At 39.7% G+C, this 15,253-nt stretch overlaps 1 protein-coding gene across 2 annotated transcripts in view; it reads right to left on the minus strand.

The window, feature by feature from the left end:
- PRPSAP2 (phosphoribosyl pyrophosphate synthetase associated protein 2) overlaps positions 1–15,253 on the minus strand; it is a 38,085-nt gene that overhangs the window by 16,467 nt on the left and 6,365 nt on the right. Inside the window, exons 2-9 of one of the 2 annotated variants that reach the window (XM_048867893.2) lie at positions 14,625–14,729; positions 12,749–12,868; positions 11,965–12,116; positions 10,380–10,432; positions 9,681–9,747; positions 8,513–8,685; positions 7,324–7,439; positions 3,098–3,153 (exon numbers count right to left, since the gene is read on the minus strand). In XM_048867893.2, the coding sequence (XP_048723850.1) occupies positions 3,098–3,153; positions 7,324–7,439; positions 8,513–8,685; positions 9,681–9,747; positions 10,380–10,432; positions 11,965–12,083 (584 nt within the window). In that variant the 5' untranslated portion in view covers positions 12,084–12,116; positions 12,749–12,868; positions 14,625–14,729. The remainder of the gene's footprint in view (positions 1–3,097; positions 3,154–7,323; positions 7,440–8,512; positions 8,686–9,680; positions 9,748–10,379; positions 10,433–11,964; positions 12,117–12,748; positions 12,869–14,624; positions 14,730–15,253) is intronic. The other variant, XM_048867892.2, reaches the window with a different exon arrangement.

A 15,253-nucleotide genomic window follows, 5' to 3' on the forward strand; every position in this document is an offset into this window, starting at 1 on the left:
TTTAAAATATCAGTGAACTGTTTGATTGCACAGGGGAAGAAAAGAAGGGAAATATAATTTTTCCTGCAGTATTAGCATCTCAAATGCTGAGTGGAGGAGGATAGCAAGTGAAAAACTAGAACTGACAAGTCCAGTTTCATCGTACAAGCCAAGTGAAGTGCAATAAATAAGGAAAGAGCATCACTGGCAAGCTAGGTTAGATTTAAGAGTCTTTCACTTACAATCTTTGGAGTTAATAAGGATTTTTTTAAAGAAATATTTAAATACAGCATATGATTTTATTCCAACCACCTGCTTTTTTAATTAAAAATTCCAATTCAACAAACAAGAGTTTTACAAAGTCTAACTGGCAAAATCAGGACACCACACTAAACTGAATAAAGCTCAGGCTGTATGCAAAATGACTTTTACCTGACTTGTGCAATGAGACCAGAAACTGAACAAACATTCTGAATGAAAAGAGACTAAGCCATCTCCTGTCAAAGATAGGCATTCAAAAGAAAAACTGTTTGAAGCTGACATTTGTCTTCCTTGGTTATTTTTTGTCAAGAATTTATCTCCCCTGCCCAAACAATTTATTTTCTTACAGAACACTTCAGCTCTCTCAGATTTACAAATGACTACTTAAGAAACAGTTGTAGGAACCAACATTTTGACTAACAGTTGCCTTCAATATTTTCTAGGCCATACTAATTAGGCCAAATTTTCAGCCACAGATGCACATACAGAAACAGGAGTACATGCAACCCCTCATATTTTCCTGTGCAAACCTGTGAATTGTGGATTTAGGTTCTCTATTTGCGTGCACAACTAACTGACATGCATGAGCAAATGCAAGGACTTATATTTGCATTTTGGAAGGTATGTATAAATATGTCCCAATAATATATCTAGGGAACGGGGGAAGAGGATGCAGACACCCACGCAGGAACTAGTTGCCTCAAGAGAAACAAAAAGGCAGACCTCCCACCTTTCCTCAACACCAGACACTGGAGCCAGCCAGTTCAAGAGAAAATAGGCATCATGTATCTCCTTAAGGAGTATAGCTGATATACTCTACACCTGCATGCCCAAAAGCTCTGAAAGACCTTGTGCTTCCTTGATGCACAATGGCTACAGGAGCAACCATAACAGAAAGGCAGCTCTGCCCAGCCTCCAACACAAACCTGTGACTAACAGGCATGATTAAGCCACATGAAACACTAAGGGATCACTTTACTCATCACCAAAATGCAAGCAGTTCTGGAATGGAAGGCCAAAGACTAGACTGTCTTCAGGACAGAAAAATAATCTTTTATCCAATTGCACTGTTATAGCTTCACAGATTTAGATGCATACTTACAATTCAGATAATTAAGACATCAAATTGATGCCAGAAACAGAATTAATATTTCACTGTGCTCATGGGCCTTTATGTATGATTCACTACAGGCAATAAGGAGGTATTCCCAGAACAATAAAGACACTCTAACATTCAATAAAAAAGATCCTGCTAATATTATTGTCAACAAGAGTATGCAGCTAAGAGCTTATATGAAAAACAGTAAAATTCAGAAGTTGAATTACAAGACAGGGATGCAACTGGGGGCCAGAATGATTATTTATAAACAACTTCTATTTTAAAAAAATAAAGTGCACCCGCTTATATAGCATCAGTCACATGGAAGGCAGATTAAAGAGGTATTGAATACAAGTAGTGGAATATTTAGTTCATATGAAGAATACTGTTAGATAAAAAACATGAAAGAGTTTTTCCTAGTACTCTGCTACCAGTTAGAAACTGTTCTGATTTATTACAAAACAAACCTTTCCTACTAACAAAGTCATAATACCTGATATAAAAGTCTTGGTAACACTTCCATAAGTAATCAGTTGTGACTGCAAAAAAGCCACCCTTAATTCTTACACTATCATCCAACTCCTTATCAGCTGCTTAAAGGAGTGAAATTCCATCAGAGAGCAGAGGGATAGATAGCCATAAATAAACAAAACCAGAAATCAAGGATGATTACTTAACAAGCATGTTAACGTGATAAAATACTAATCTCAGTGAGAAGAGAAAGCTTGCCCTGGACCCTGCACACTTCAGCCAGACTAGAGAATAAACTCTCTATATTTAGGATTTGGCCAGTCACTTTCTAAATCATGATCACATTAAGCAACCATTTTGGACCAAAGTTGTCATATTTGCCTTGCCATTGTTCTTCGTCCACAGTTGAAATTTTAAACAATGGATATTTAAATATAAATACATATTTAAATGTAATAAATATTCCTAACATATTTTTAGAATGCTAAACACTCTTTGTTCTTCCGTTGTTGGATTCACTTTTTCATGCTTTAAATTTTTAAAAGACCCTCTAAAACAGCAATGAAGTTATAATAAAACTGGAAGAAGCTGAAGGCCATATCTTAAATATTACAACAAAGGTACTGAGATAATTTCACGAACATTCAACTGACTGCTTGCAATATTTAAAAAAAGAAGAAGAAAACAGAATGTCTGAGAAACAGCACTGTGCGTTAGGTAGTGGATCAGTTATTTTTGTCCATACTTTAGTAATCAGAAAAATATTTCATTCTACAGATTTGGCAGAAGATGGAGAAGCGATGTTTTTAGCCTGCCAACCTTGACAGTGTTCCTTTATTTATACTACTATGCTTCTATTTATCCCCCTCACGTTGACTTCAAGTCCCACATTAGAACAGAGATTCAGATGTAATAAACATATAGAAACAGTTTCTATATATTCATACATACACATACAGCTCCACACATACACACACATTGGTAAAATTTCAAATATTTTAAATAAAGCTTCACTGAAAATGAGTCATTAAGGCCACAATGATTTTCCAAGTAGTCTATGCCCACATGGATCCAATGTTAACTGCACAGTGCTGTAAATTATTAGTATCGGCAATACTGACTACTGAAACAATATGGAAAGTTTCATGTATAAATAAATTGGTTATCTGAGTCCTTCATTTTGAGTCTCTCATTTCATATGCCAGTGCCCTGAATTTAATGCTAAAATCAGGAACTGCGTTAGTTACATATTCCTTGCTCCAATCAAAGAGAGTAGATCTTACTCACCTCTTTGCAGATGCAGGCGATTTGGCCACAATCACAGCATTCCTGTAATCTGGGATCTGTAGCAAACAACAGAGATCAACTATGTCATATCTTTTATGGAAATTTAAGCTCATTAAATGCCACATATAATTTTAAGAATTTTAAAAAATATCTGAAGTATCAAATACTTCAAGTTTAAGCAAATAACACTAGCTTTGAATGCCTAGATTTTACAACCTTAAAAATGTTCTTTTAATGTTGTTTTCTGTGTGTAATTTCCTACATTTTTAAAAACAAACTGAAAAAAACCTCAAATTCCATCATGTGGCATCATACCGACACCCATATGGATCATCAGCAGGGGTGCGCAGACCACTACCACTTGATCAAACAAAATAACTGATAGCAGTAGTAGGTTGTCATCATAGTGGACCAGCACTAAAGGGGGATGGGAATCTTAACGAGAGGGTTTCACAGTTATTTGCTGACAACAGAGGAATGGTGAGACTCAGGAATCTATTTCAGGTTCTGGAGGGGAGCGTGATCTAGTGGGCACAAATTCTTCTGTTCACTTCTCCCAAGCATGACTACTCTAACTTGCCCCAGTCTGGTCTCTTCCCACCCTTGGCTTCTCATGCGAGTTCCACTCTCCACACTTAGCCAGTTCCAGTTCCGCCCATTTGCGGTCTCTTTCTTCCCCCTCTCCCCATATCCCTGTTCTCCATCCCCACGGGCTCCCTCCTCAGGCTCCTTGTCCAATCTCAGTATTCTTACCCCCACCCATGGCTCCTTGTTCCAGTATCTTTCCCCAGCCAGTCCTGGTTCCCCCCCCAGTCATTGAGAGCACAGAGGCTCCCTGCCCCACAGTTCAGGTGCCCAGACACCTTTGCAAGGAAAGTCCTCCTCAGCCCCAAGCTAGAACATGTGGATGGGTGGGAAGCGTAGACATGGTATATCTTGACTTTAGTAAAGCTTTTGATACCGTCTCGCACGACCTTCTCGTAAATAAACTACAGAAATGCAACCTAGATAGAACTACTATAAGGTGGGCACAAAACTGGTTGGAAAACCATTCCCAGAGAGTAGTTATCAGTGGTTCACAGTCATGCTGGAAGGACACGATGAGTGGGGTCTCACAGGGATCAGTTCTGGGTCCGGTTCTGTTCAATATCTTCATCAATGATTTAGATAATGGCATAGAGAGTACCCTTATAAAGTCTGTGGATGATAATAAGCTGGGAGGGGTTGCAAGTGCTTTGGAGGACAGGAGTAAAATTCAAAATGATCTGGACAAACTAGAGAAATGGTCTGAAGTCAATAAGATGAAATTCAGTAAGGACTCCACTGCAAAGTACTCCACTTAAGAATGAACAATCAGCTGCACTCATACAAAATGACTGTCTAGAAAGGAGTACTGTGGAAAGGGATCTGGAGTTCATTGTGGATCACAAGTACCTGCCGGTACGTCCCTCAGCCCGCGCCCGCTTCCCGCAGCCCCCACTGGCCTGCAGCGGCAAACCACGGCCAGTGGGAGCCGCGATCAGCTGAACCTGTGGATGAGGCAGGTAAACAAACCGGCCCGGCCCACCAGGGGCTTTCCCTGAACAAGCAGCGTTCCAAATTTGGGAAACACTGGTCTAGATAATACTTAGTCCTGCCATTAGTGCAAGGGACTGGACTAGATGATCTCTCAAGGTGCCTTCCAGTCCTATGATTCTGTGCCCAGTGCAAGCAGAATTTTTGTGGAATTTAGCGGCTAAAATCCAAGAAGCCTCTACTAAATATATTTAAATTGATTTTTCAAAGGCTTACATTACAACTTGGCCAAATTTGGGTGGATTTTCATGGCACAGCAAAAGGCACATCCCTGACACCAAGGCCATCCCTTGCCACATGTCAAATTCCTGCTCCAAAGCATGGGGTGCTAGATAAAAGGTATCAAGGTTTTAATATGGGCAAAACAATGTATTTTTCCCTAGCCTTGTTTCTGAAACAATGATCCATTTTGGCTAAAAACTTCCAAATTATTCAGCTTGAGGCAGACACCCAGCATTGAAAATGTTAACCCAAACAGTTAAGTTTGGCAAAGTTCTAAGCAACAGAAGGCAGGGTCTGACAACGGGAAGCGTCAGGCAACATTAAAATAAATGAGACTACTAGCCCTGCTTATAATACAAGAAATATGACCAGGAAAAAAAAGTGCTGAAGTTTCCCTTTCCCCCCCCATGTAATTGTGCTCCTTTAAAGACCATGTAAAATTAGATAGGCCATATGAAAGAGGCATACAGTGCAAGATACGGACAAGGTAGGGCATGCCATTTAACATATTGAAGGCTTTATTTCTGTTCAAACAGGACTGTCTCACTTTTAACTGCCAAATCTCCAAACGTGATTTCCATTACTTAGTTCATGCAAAAGCAAAGTCAACAACCTGGAACTGTTCAACAATGCCCTTCAAAACTTAAAATATGGGCACTGGCAACTCCTAGCGGCAGAGAATTATGATAAGTCACTAGCATCTAATGTGCACACTGTACAGTGTGTGAAGGTGATATGAAGTGTTCACTAAATAAGCATGCTCAGACATATACACAAACATGAAGCCCATGAAGGCTTTATGCCACATAGTATCCAACTAATGGGTATCTTGGGGTGAAGAAAATCCAATTTCATCTTCGATTCTCAAAGGATCTGGGTGGGAAATTATCATGGAATGGGCACCAGCAGCTCTCAACCTTTACAATTTGGTTTAATGACAGGTTTCAGAGTAGCAGCTGTGTAAGTCTGTATTCGCAAAAAGAAAAGGAGTACTTGTGGCACCTTAGAGACTAACAAATTTATTTGTGCATAAGCTTTTGTGAGCTACATGCATCCGATGAAGTGAGCTGTAGCTCATGAAAGCTTATGCTCAAATAAATTTGTTAGTCTCTAAGGTGCCACAAGTACTCCTTTTCAATTTGGTTTAAGTTCTTTGTAAATAATCTCCATTCTTTGCAAGTTGAACTTATTTCACACTAGTCAATACATCCTATTAAAGATACCAACAAACATTTAGCATGCTGTAGTATTCAAAATGCATGACATCCAGAGCATATTTGGTAAATATGAAATGCAGATGATGTATTAAGTTATTCCATATCAGCGTTACATGGCAATTTTATGAAGAGATACACATATAACATAGGCCTCTGGATTGGCTAGAAGGCACCAAGTTTGCCCAAATCCTGGGAAACTAAGTATGTAAGGTCCTTTTAGTTAGCTTACTTTCCTGTAAGTCATTCTATGAAGCAGAGAAAAGATTAAGGAAGTGAAATAAGAAAAACCCCTTCTAAATATCCACCTGCCTAAGGAGTTTGCCAGCTTCCAAAAATCTGCAGATGAGTTTTATACTATTGCCATCTTAGCTAGAGAGAATTTTCTAATGCCAAACATATATAACCAGCTAACTATTGGCTGAGAAAAAATCACTGCCATAAATTTGCCAACTTCCCCACACCAGTTTAAAATAACGTCATAACAAAAGTGCATCATGGAGTTTTTAGTACAGACGAAAGCTATACCTATATAAAACAATCCCCTGGGTTGAAGAGTGCCCTCCATTTGACAGGTAGCCATGTGTCCGTTTTAGGGTGGGAAGCATTCATGTTCTTCCAAAGCACTGGGCATTAACCAATGACAGAAGCATGATGTTACAATAAATATTTTTTACTAAAACAGCATTTGACATCCACAAGTCTCTTGGCACTTTATAAAAGAGAGCAATATCATTTTACAGGTGGAGAAACTGGGGTACAGAAGTTCAGGTTCCCAAGATCCCACACTCTTAAGTAGGTAGCAGATCAAGGTCTCTTGACTACAGGTCATCTGTTCTCACCATTAGACAATGCTGCCTAGGTGACCTCGAATCTGATCTATTATAATTTTATTAAAATGTCCTCAATTAACATTTGCACAATGCTCTGTACATTTACACTTTCACAATTAAAGATCCCTACTCCCAACTTTTTATTTTGGTGTCTATAGAGTGGGAAGAATGTTGATGACAAGAGTAGAAAAAACAAAAAACCTACCATTTTAAAACTCTCAAAAAAATGAGATTCCACCTCTCTTCAACAGACTTTTTAAAAAATTACTAAATTTCACTTGATAGTATCTTTACTGATGTTCTAAACCCAACAAATGTAGGGATAACCTGAAATACAACATTGAAATGAAAACTCTCATACACATTAGTAGGCCTTGCTCACCTCTTCTTGAATGTACTGAAGCAAGAATGGAGACGCTCTCAAATTATCAACTGGAATATTAAAGAACCCCTGTATTTCCTTCTGATGTAAATCCATTGTAATAAGGTGAGTTAGACCTTTGAAAAGAGAGTAACATTTAAAAGCCACTGTATGAAAAACAAGCAGGACAAACCTAAATATTGTCTGTAGATACCAAATTTACTCCTCCTGTAGTTTTCACTAAAGGCTGTTTAGAACATGAATATTCTGTTGCACTAGAACAAAATAATATTATGTTTTTTATTGCAGTATACATCGGAAATAAATTTCCCATTAAGATTATGGGGTATCAAATAAATAGGAGTACTTTGCATTTATATGGTACCTTTTACCAAAGTCCTCAGAGCAATTTACAAAAATTAACTAGAATTCTCAACACCCCCATACCAGAGATAAGTGCCACCTTCTTTCCACATTTCAAGAAATTAAGGCAGAGACTCAGTCATTTGCCTACAGTCACACAGTAAGATTGTGACAGTGCTAAGATTACAACTCAGAACTCCTGACTCCCAATCCCAAATTCTAATTACTCCCACACTTCTTCCCACGAAATGAGAATCAATATTTAATTAAACCTACAAGACCAGACTGCACAATTACACAGCATATCTATGAAGTGTTCATTATAACCATCCACGTGCTCCCAGGACAGGTGCCATGGGAAAAAGCAGGCAGGTGATTGCCCTGGAGGAACCAGGGGAGTTTATTCCATTCTCAGATGCCACCTTAAAAGTAGGTGTAAGTGGGATCACCCAACAGAGAGGCAAGAGAGAAATTGACAGAAATACAACTGCCCAAGAGAGTTAGGAAGGGAGAGAAGGGACCCAGCAGCAGTATCACAGGAAAGGAACCCCACCTTCCAGGATAGTAGGAATTCCAGCAGATTTATCTCACCAACTCAGCTTGGCATGGACTCTGCAATGGATGTTACAAAGACGTGCTCGTTTTTAATGCAGCGTTTCACTCACCACTTTGTATTGCTTTTACACTGGATTTTCCTCTCTAGGGTTTAAAATTTCCTCTTGCTAAAAATCTTTACAGCTATTTCTTATTGAAGTTCCCAGTTTAATGCACACAGCTGTCTAGAAGTTAAATATGACATCAGAAGCCCACCATGCCCTGATTATTTCACAACATCCTGCATTCTTACCAGCTTTGCACATCATCGAAGCCAGTAATTTAGAGACAATGGAGCCCCTTTTCCTCATCTTGCACTGCTTGCTGTATGGGAAGTAGGGAATCACTCCAATAATGCTTTTGGCACAGGAGGTTTTACAAGCATACACCATGATCAGGAGTTCCATGATCGTAGTATTCACATCCCTGGAATGAGAAGTTTCTAGTTCTGTATCCACGCATAAATATCCTTTAGCTGAATTCAGTGTGATACCTACATCTGCTTCAAGGGACTTGAAGAAAAACTGGCAATTGAAATATCCCTATAAGGAATCCAAATATGCACCCTAGGGAGGCCACTGCACTTGACATACTATTTTAATTTCTCACTAGGACTATACTTCATAATTTCTTCTCCCATTGCCTGTTCAACAACCTCATTGTTTAGAAAGACATTTTCAGGACCATATCAGCACAACATGTTGCTGCAATAAGGCCTACATTGTAATTTGTCTCCCACATCTTTGCACCACAAAATAAAAACTGAATGAATATATTTTCACTACGGACAGGACTAACAGTTTTAGATTCCCACAATACATTCTCCTATTATTTTGGCCAAAAATAGGCCTTGGCCAACACTAGGCTTTAAATATTTAGCAACTAACATCCTATCTCCTGTCTCTAAACAAAAAGATTTAGTGGTATATATTAACATGGAAGGACTGATCAGGCAAACCAGCCCCATCATTTCTGCTGCTGTCAGAAACTAGAAGTATGCCTTTGAATTGTAGAGCTCTGTATGTTCTTGAGAACATACAATTATTATGTTGCTTAATGAGTCACATGAGCCATTTGCTTTGAAGAGAGCGCTCCCACTTTAAAAGCATTAAGTGGTGCTGCACTCAGGGTAGTCGATCACAACAAGATTTTAAAGAGAACAAAGTAAGGAACAGAGTGTACATTGCAAAAGAATGCAGAAACCCATAGAGCAAAATCCAGATTCATCTGAATATAAACAAAGTAAATGGTCAGATTATAAGTCCCACATACACACCTTTTAAATCACAGAGACCAACTGGCCCATCTGTGAATCTCTCATATGTACAAAAAAAGAAAACCTAAGACAAAAGAATTCTTAAAGATAAACCATGTCAGAAACTACTCTAGTTTCTTTAGAATATGTGTTAGTTGTTACTCACTTTGAAACTGTTTGGATGATAAAGACATCTTTTCCTCTCACAGACTCTTGAATCTGCACCCTTGTTTCTGCCAAGAAGAGAAACATACAAAGATTTAAGAAACATACAACAGGACTTCATGGAATTACTCCACGAGGTCGTCATACACTATAGACAAATCTAAAAAATAAATAATTTCTCCATCTTCAAACTGAAAGAGAATAGCCATATTGAAGACAATATTCATGGTCAAATTTACAGACTTGTGTGCATTAGGTGCACAACTCCCACTAATGATAACATGAGTCATGTGGTAAGTTCCCACATGAGGACTTGAAAATGTATCCTTTTGTATCTAAGGAAGGTGATGGTGGTGGCTACATACATGAACCCTCTGACCAATAATATTGCATGACAATACCAGCATTTAATGAGGATGAAGGAACAATATAAAAAAACTAATTGGAGAGAGATAACATACAAGAGTGTGTGTGAGAGAGAGATGTATGCTAGTGATCACATACATAAACAGGTGGTCTGGAAGAGTGACAGTCCTCAGAAGGCAGCAAGACAAGAGGTGAAAGTTCACGTGTATGAGAGAACACAAACGTTAGAAAGTGCTGCTTCACTTTTCTGTAAATAAATTCTAAGGAGGGTTAGGTAATATACTGTCTCCCACAGAGGCAGAACGAGAGGTTTATTTAACCATTAAATGCTCACCTCTGTTTGGCTCCTGATAAACCTGAACTTTGCCCATCTCTACTCCCAACCGTCTGAAGAAAGAGAAAAGCAAGAATCAGTACATTACACCCAAGGGAATGGAGACCAGAATAAAGAAGAAGCCCAACCCAATGTTCATAACACTGTACAAATCTATACTTCATAAATCACAGGACAAATGTTTTACTATGAGATTTCTCACAACTCTACATTTTACAAGAGTTACATTACTGGTCGATCTAAGCCTGTCCACAAATAAAAACAATGTTAAAAAAAAATGAACAAGAACATTAAAATAATTCCAAATTATGAAATTATGCAACAAGTTTCTCATCATCATCTACATGGTGTCACAGATGTGCATGAGGCTTTACAAGACTGAGTTTAAATAGGTCCTTTCCCAGGGAAATTTCCAATCGAGACTGGATGAGAGATGAAATGGGGGCAAGAGCAGACAAAGCTATAGTTAATAAGCTTTTGAAGGTTAAACTATGGTTTAATATGTCTGTATTAGCATAGAAAAGCCAATTACTAAAAAGGAACCAATTGCATGAATGATGCACAAATATCCCCACATCCAAACACTGTGTAACCTCAGCCCTCCCTCAGCACCCTTCTTGTCTGTTCTTCCTAGGTCACGTCTAATTTAGACTGTAGGGAAGTGACCTGCCATGTCTGATATTTCTAAAAGCATCTTGCACACCTATGGTCATGAAGTATGATCTAGATTTATTCAAGACATAATAGCTCTACCAAAGCTATTAGCGCACTTTATACTAAAAATCCTCAATATCTAAATAAATTTGTACTGAGCAGAAAAGACAAGCCTTGATAACTAACAAAGCCATAGTACATATGGAATGAGAAAACAAAGGATTTTTCTAACATAAAGGATTATTTATCACTATCCAAATAAAAACCTTTGTAAGTTATGTCTCCTAAACAATATTAATGTGGCCTTTCACAGTTTGCAAATGAACAGGCCAAGCATAAATGTTTTCTTTGTTATTTGGTGAATAAATTACATAGTGAATAAATTACACCGTATCTTTTCAAAATTCAGCTACTGTAAAGGTTTTAGGTGAGGTACTGACACTGACTACCTACCGCTGGAAATTGTGTTTTCTAATTTGCATGTCCCACAGTAATGAAAAAAGGCTTGTCAGGGTCCATATTACCCTACATGTAGTTGTTAAATGCTATGGATGCCAGGACAAGGTGATTCAACAACAAACCTCTCCCAGCTTGCTATACTGAGCGTCACGATTAACGCCTTTATTACATGTAATACAGTCTGCCCTGGGGCACAGTTCCCTAATTAGTTCTTTAAAATGATAGCTTAAAACAGACATCTATAATATTTATTTTCAGAGATGCAAGTTTAGTTGATTAGGAACAAAGATTTATTGTACTGACTGTGTACCTTGTAGGTAACTTTATTTTTCCAAACAATGGAGCAGTTTTACTAAGTAACTTTACAAAATATTCTTATCTGCTGAAGACTGATCTCTACTCCCAACCCACCTGGACCAATGTCCTACACTGCTGTGATGGCAGCACAGACTAACCACTGGATATTACTTACTCAGCAATTCTCCTTGATAGTTCCGTGCATGATGAATTGGAATTAGCTGAAAACAGCACCAGCCCACCCTTTGTTATATTCATGATGGCTCCTATTTCAGTTGATGCCACACAAAACATCAAAACCTACTTTGTTTTTCCACTTCTAAAATACTGCAAAAAAATAAAAGACATATTAAGCATTACAATATTTACTTTAGAAACAAGTTTCCTTTGGATATGGGCTGCAGACTAATTCATCCTCCTGGATCCTCATACAGAATTGTTTAGTAAAAACAAAGTAAGAACAATACTACAGAGATGAAATCCTTACAACACTCCTTTGTGCTACATAAGCATTACTCTTTTTAAAGATCTGGGCACCCAGCAACAAACCACAAGGAGTGTGAGTGGAGCCAGTCTTCTCTACCTCGTCTTGTCCTCAGCACTCATGGTAGCATCTAGCAGAAAGGCACCAAGAATGGTTTCTTCAAACTCCCGTCAGATCATATCACAAATTCTACAAAATTTTTAATCTTCCTCAGTTTACAGCTGACAGGGCAGATCGTTAGCCTACCATTTTTATCTGCTTGTCTAATTAACTTTCTGCCATTGTCATTCACCAGCTGGGAGAAAAAACAAAAATTAAGTGATTTTTCCAAGATTATACCATCAAATTGATGATAGGACTGTTATTAGAATGGAGTTCCCAGTTCTGTGCTAAATCCACTACAACAGCCTCTATATGTATATACTACACATGCACTGTATATGTTTGCTTATTTTGCAATAAATTATAAACTTACAAATAAGGGTTGAACTTAAGGAAGAGTCCAATAAAGTTGGCAGATGTAACTAATGCCCTCTTGTACAATGCATCCACTTGGTCACGTAGCTGCTGTCATTCTTCGACGCTAGAATTGCTCCTATGGAAACACCACAGAGAAAACAAACATCAAGAGACAATTTAGACACTTTTATTCAATAAAGGCATACACACACACACACACAAAATCAATGAATCACATCAGAGTTTCTCCATACTCTTTATTCCAGTTTGTAATATCACATTTTCATGCCACAAGGTAATAGAACACTTAAGTGACAGCATCATGCTGAACAGCAGCCACCATTGTAGACATAAAATAAGTACCATCTTAATTAACAAAGTGCTAAAAACTCAGCAACTTGCTTTTTTAATATATAAATACTCCAATACTTTCAACTTACTCAAAGAACTGAACATATCAATACCAGCAGCATAACTCAAACAAAGGACAGGTTTCAGAGTGGTAGCCGTGTTAGTCCGTATCAGCAAAAACAACGAGGCCTCATGGCACCTTTGGGTATATCTACATTACGAAATTAGGCCGATTTTACAGAAGTCAATTTTTAGAAATCTATTTTCTACAGTTGATTGTGTATGTCCCCACTAAGTGCATTAAGTCGGCGGAGTGCGTCCTCAATACTGTGGCTAGCATCGACTTACGGAGCGGTGCACTGTGGGAAGCTATCCCACAGTTCCTGCAGTCTCTGCTGCCCATTGGAATTCTGGGTTAAGCTCCCAACGCCCGATGGGGCAAAAACACTGTTAAGGGTGGTTTTGGGTACATGTCATCAGTCGCCCCTCCCTTCCTCCCGCCCTTGTTTTGCGCCTTTTTTCCTGGGTTACCCATGCAGACACCATACCATGGCAAGCATGGAGACCGCTCAGTTCACCGTTACTGTTGTGAGCATTGTAAACACCTCGCGCATTATCCTGGATTATGTGCAGAACCGGGCTAAGAGCCACCAGCACAAGGACGATTGTGATGAGGACATGGACACGGACGTTCCTGAAAGCACAGGCTGTGGAAATTGGGACATCATGCCAGCAGTGGGGCTGGTTGATACAGTGGAAAGCCGATTCTGGGCCCGGCAACCAAGCACAGACTGGTGAGACCGCATAGTGTTGCGGGTATGGATGATTCACAGTGGCTGCGAAACTTTTGCATACATAAGGACACTTTCTTTGAACTTTGTGAGTTGCTTTCCCCCACCCCAAAGTGCAGGAATACCAAGATGAGAGCTGCCCTGACAGCTGAGAAGCGAGGGGCGATAGCCCTGTGGAAGCTTGCAACGCCTGACTGCTACCAGTCAGTCGGGAATCAATTTGGAGTGGGCAAGTCTACTGTGGGGACTGCTGTGATCCAAGTAGCCAATGCAATCACTGACATTCTGTTATCAAGGGTAGTGACTCTGGGAAATGTGCAGGTCATACTGGATGGCTTTGCTGCAATGGGATTCCCTAACTGTGGTGGGGCGACAGACGGAACACATATTCCTATCTTGGCACCAGACCACCTTGCCAACCAGTACGTAACCCGCAAGGGGTACTTCTCAATGGTGCTGCAAGCACTGGTGGATCACAAGGGACGTTTCACCAACATCAACGTGGGATGGCCAGGAAAGGTGCATGACGCTCGCATCTTTAGTAACTCTGGGCTCTTCGAGCAGTTGCAAAAAGGACTTACTTCCCAGACCAGAAAATTACCATAGGGAATGTTGAAATATCAATAGTTATCCTTGGGGACCCAGCCTAGTCCTTGCTCCCATGGTTCATGAAGCCGTACACAGCCTGGACTGTAGTAAGGAGCAGTTCAACTGTAGGCTAAGCAAATGCAGAATGGTGATAGAATGTACCTTTGGATATTTACAAGCTCGCTGGCGCTGTTTGCGGACTAGGTTAGACCTCAGCGCAACCAACATTCCCATTGTTACTGCTGCTTGCTGTGTGTTCCATAATATCTGTGAGAGTAAGGAGGAGACGTTTATGGTGGGGTGGGAGGTTGAGACAAATTGCCTGACGGCCGATTTTGAGCAGCCAGACACCAGGGCGATTAGAAGAGCACAGCTAGGCACGCTGTGTATCAGAAAGGCTTTGAAAACCAGTTTCATGACTGGCCAGGCTACAGCATGACAGTTGTGTGTGTTTCTCCTTGCTGCAAACCCGCCCCCTTTGTTGATTTTAATTCCCTGTAAGCCAACCACCCTCCCCCTCTTCGATCGCACCTGGCAAAGGAAATAAAGTAACTATTGTTTTGATACCATGCATTCTTTCTTTATTAATTAAAAAAAAAAAAGAGTGAGATAACTGACAAGGTAACCCAGGTGGGGTGACGTGCGGGAGGAGGGAAGGACAAGGCCACATTTGATTTGAAGTGTGGCTACACTAAGCAAACTGTCTGAATGACAGCCTTCTGTTGCTTGGGCCATCCTCTGGAGTAGAGTGGCTGGGTGCCCGGAGCCTCTCCCCCCACGCCGCGCGTTCT

The sequence above is a fragment of the Caretta caretta genome, chromosome 10, assembly GCF_965140235.1.
Source record: "Caretta caretta isolate rCarCar2 chromosome 10, rCarCar1.hap1, whole genome shotgun sequence".
Taxonomy (NCBI): Eukaryota; Metazoa; Chordata; order Testudines; family Cheloniidae; genus Caretta; species Caretta caretta.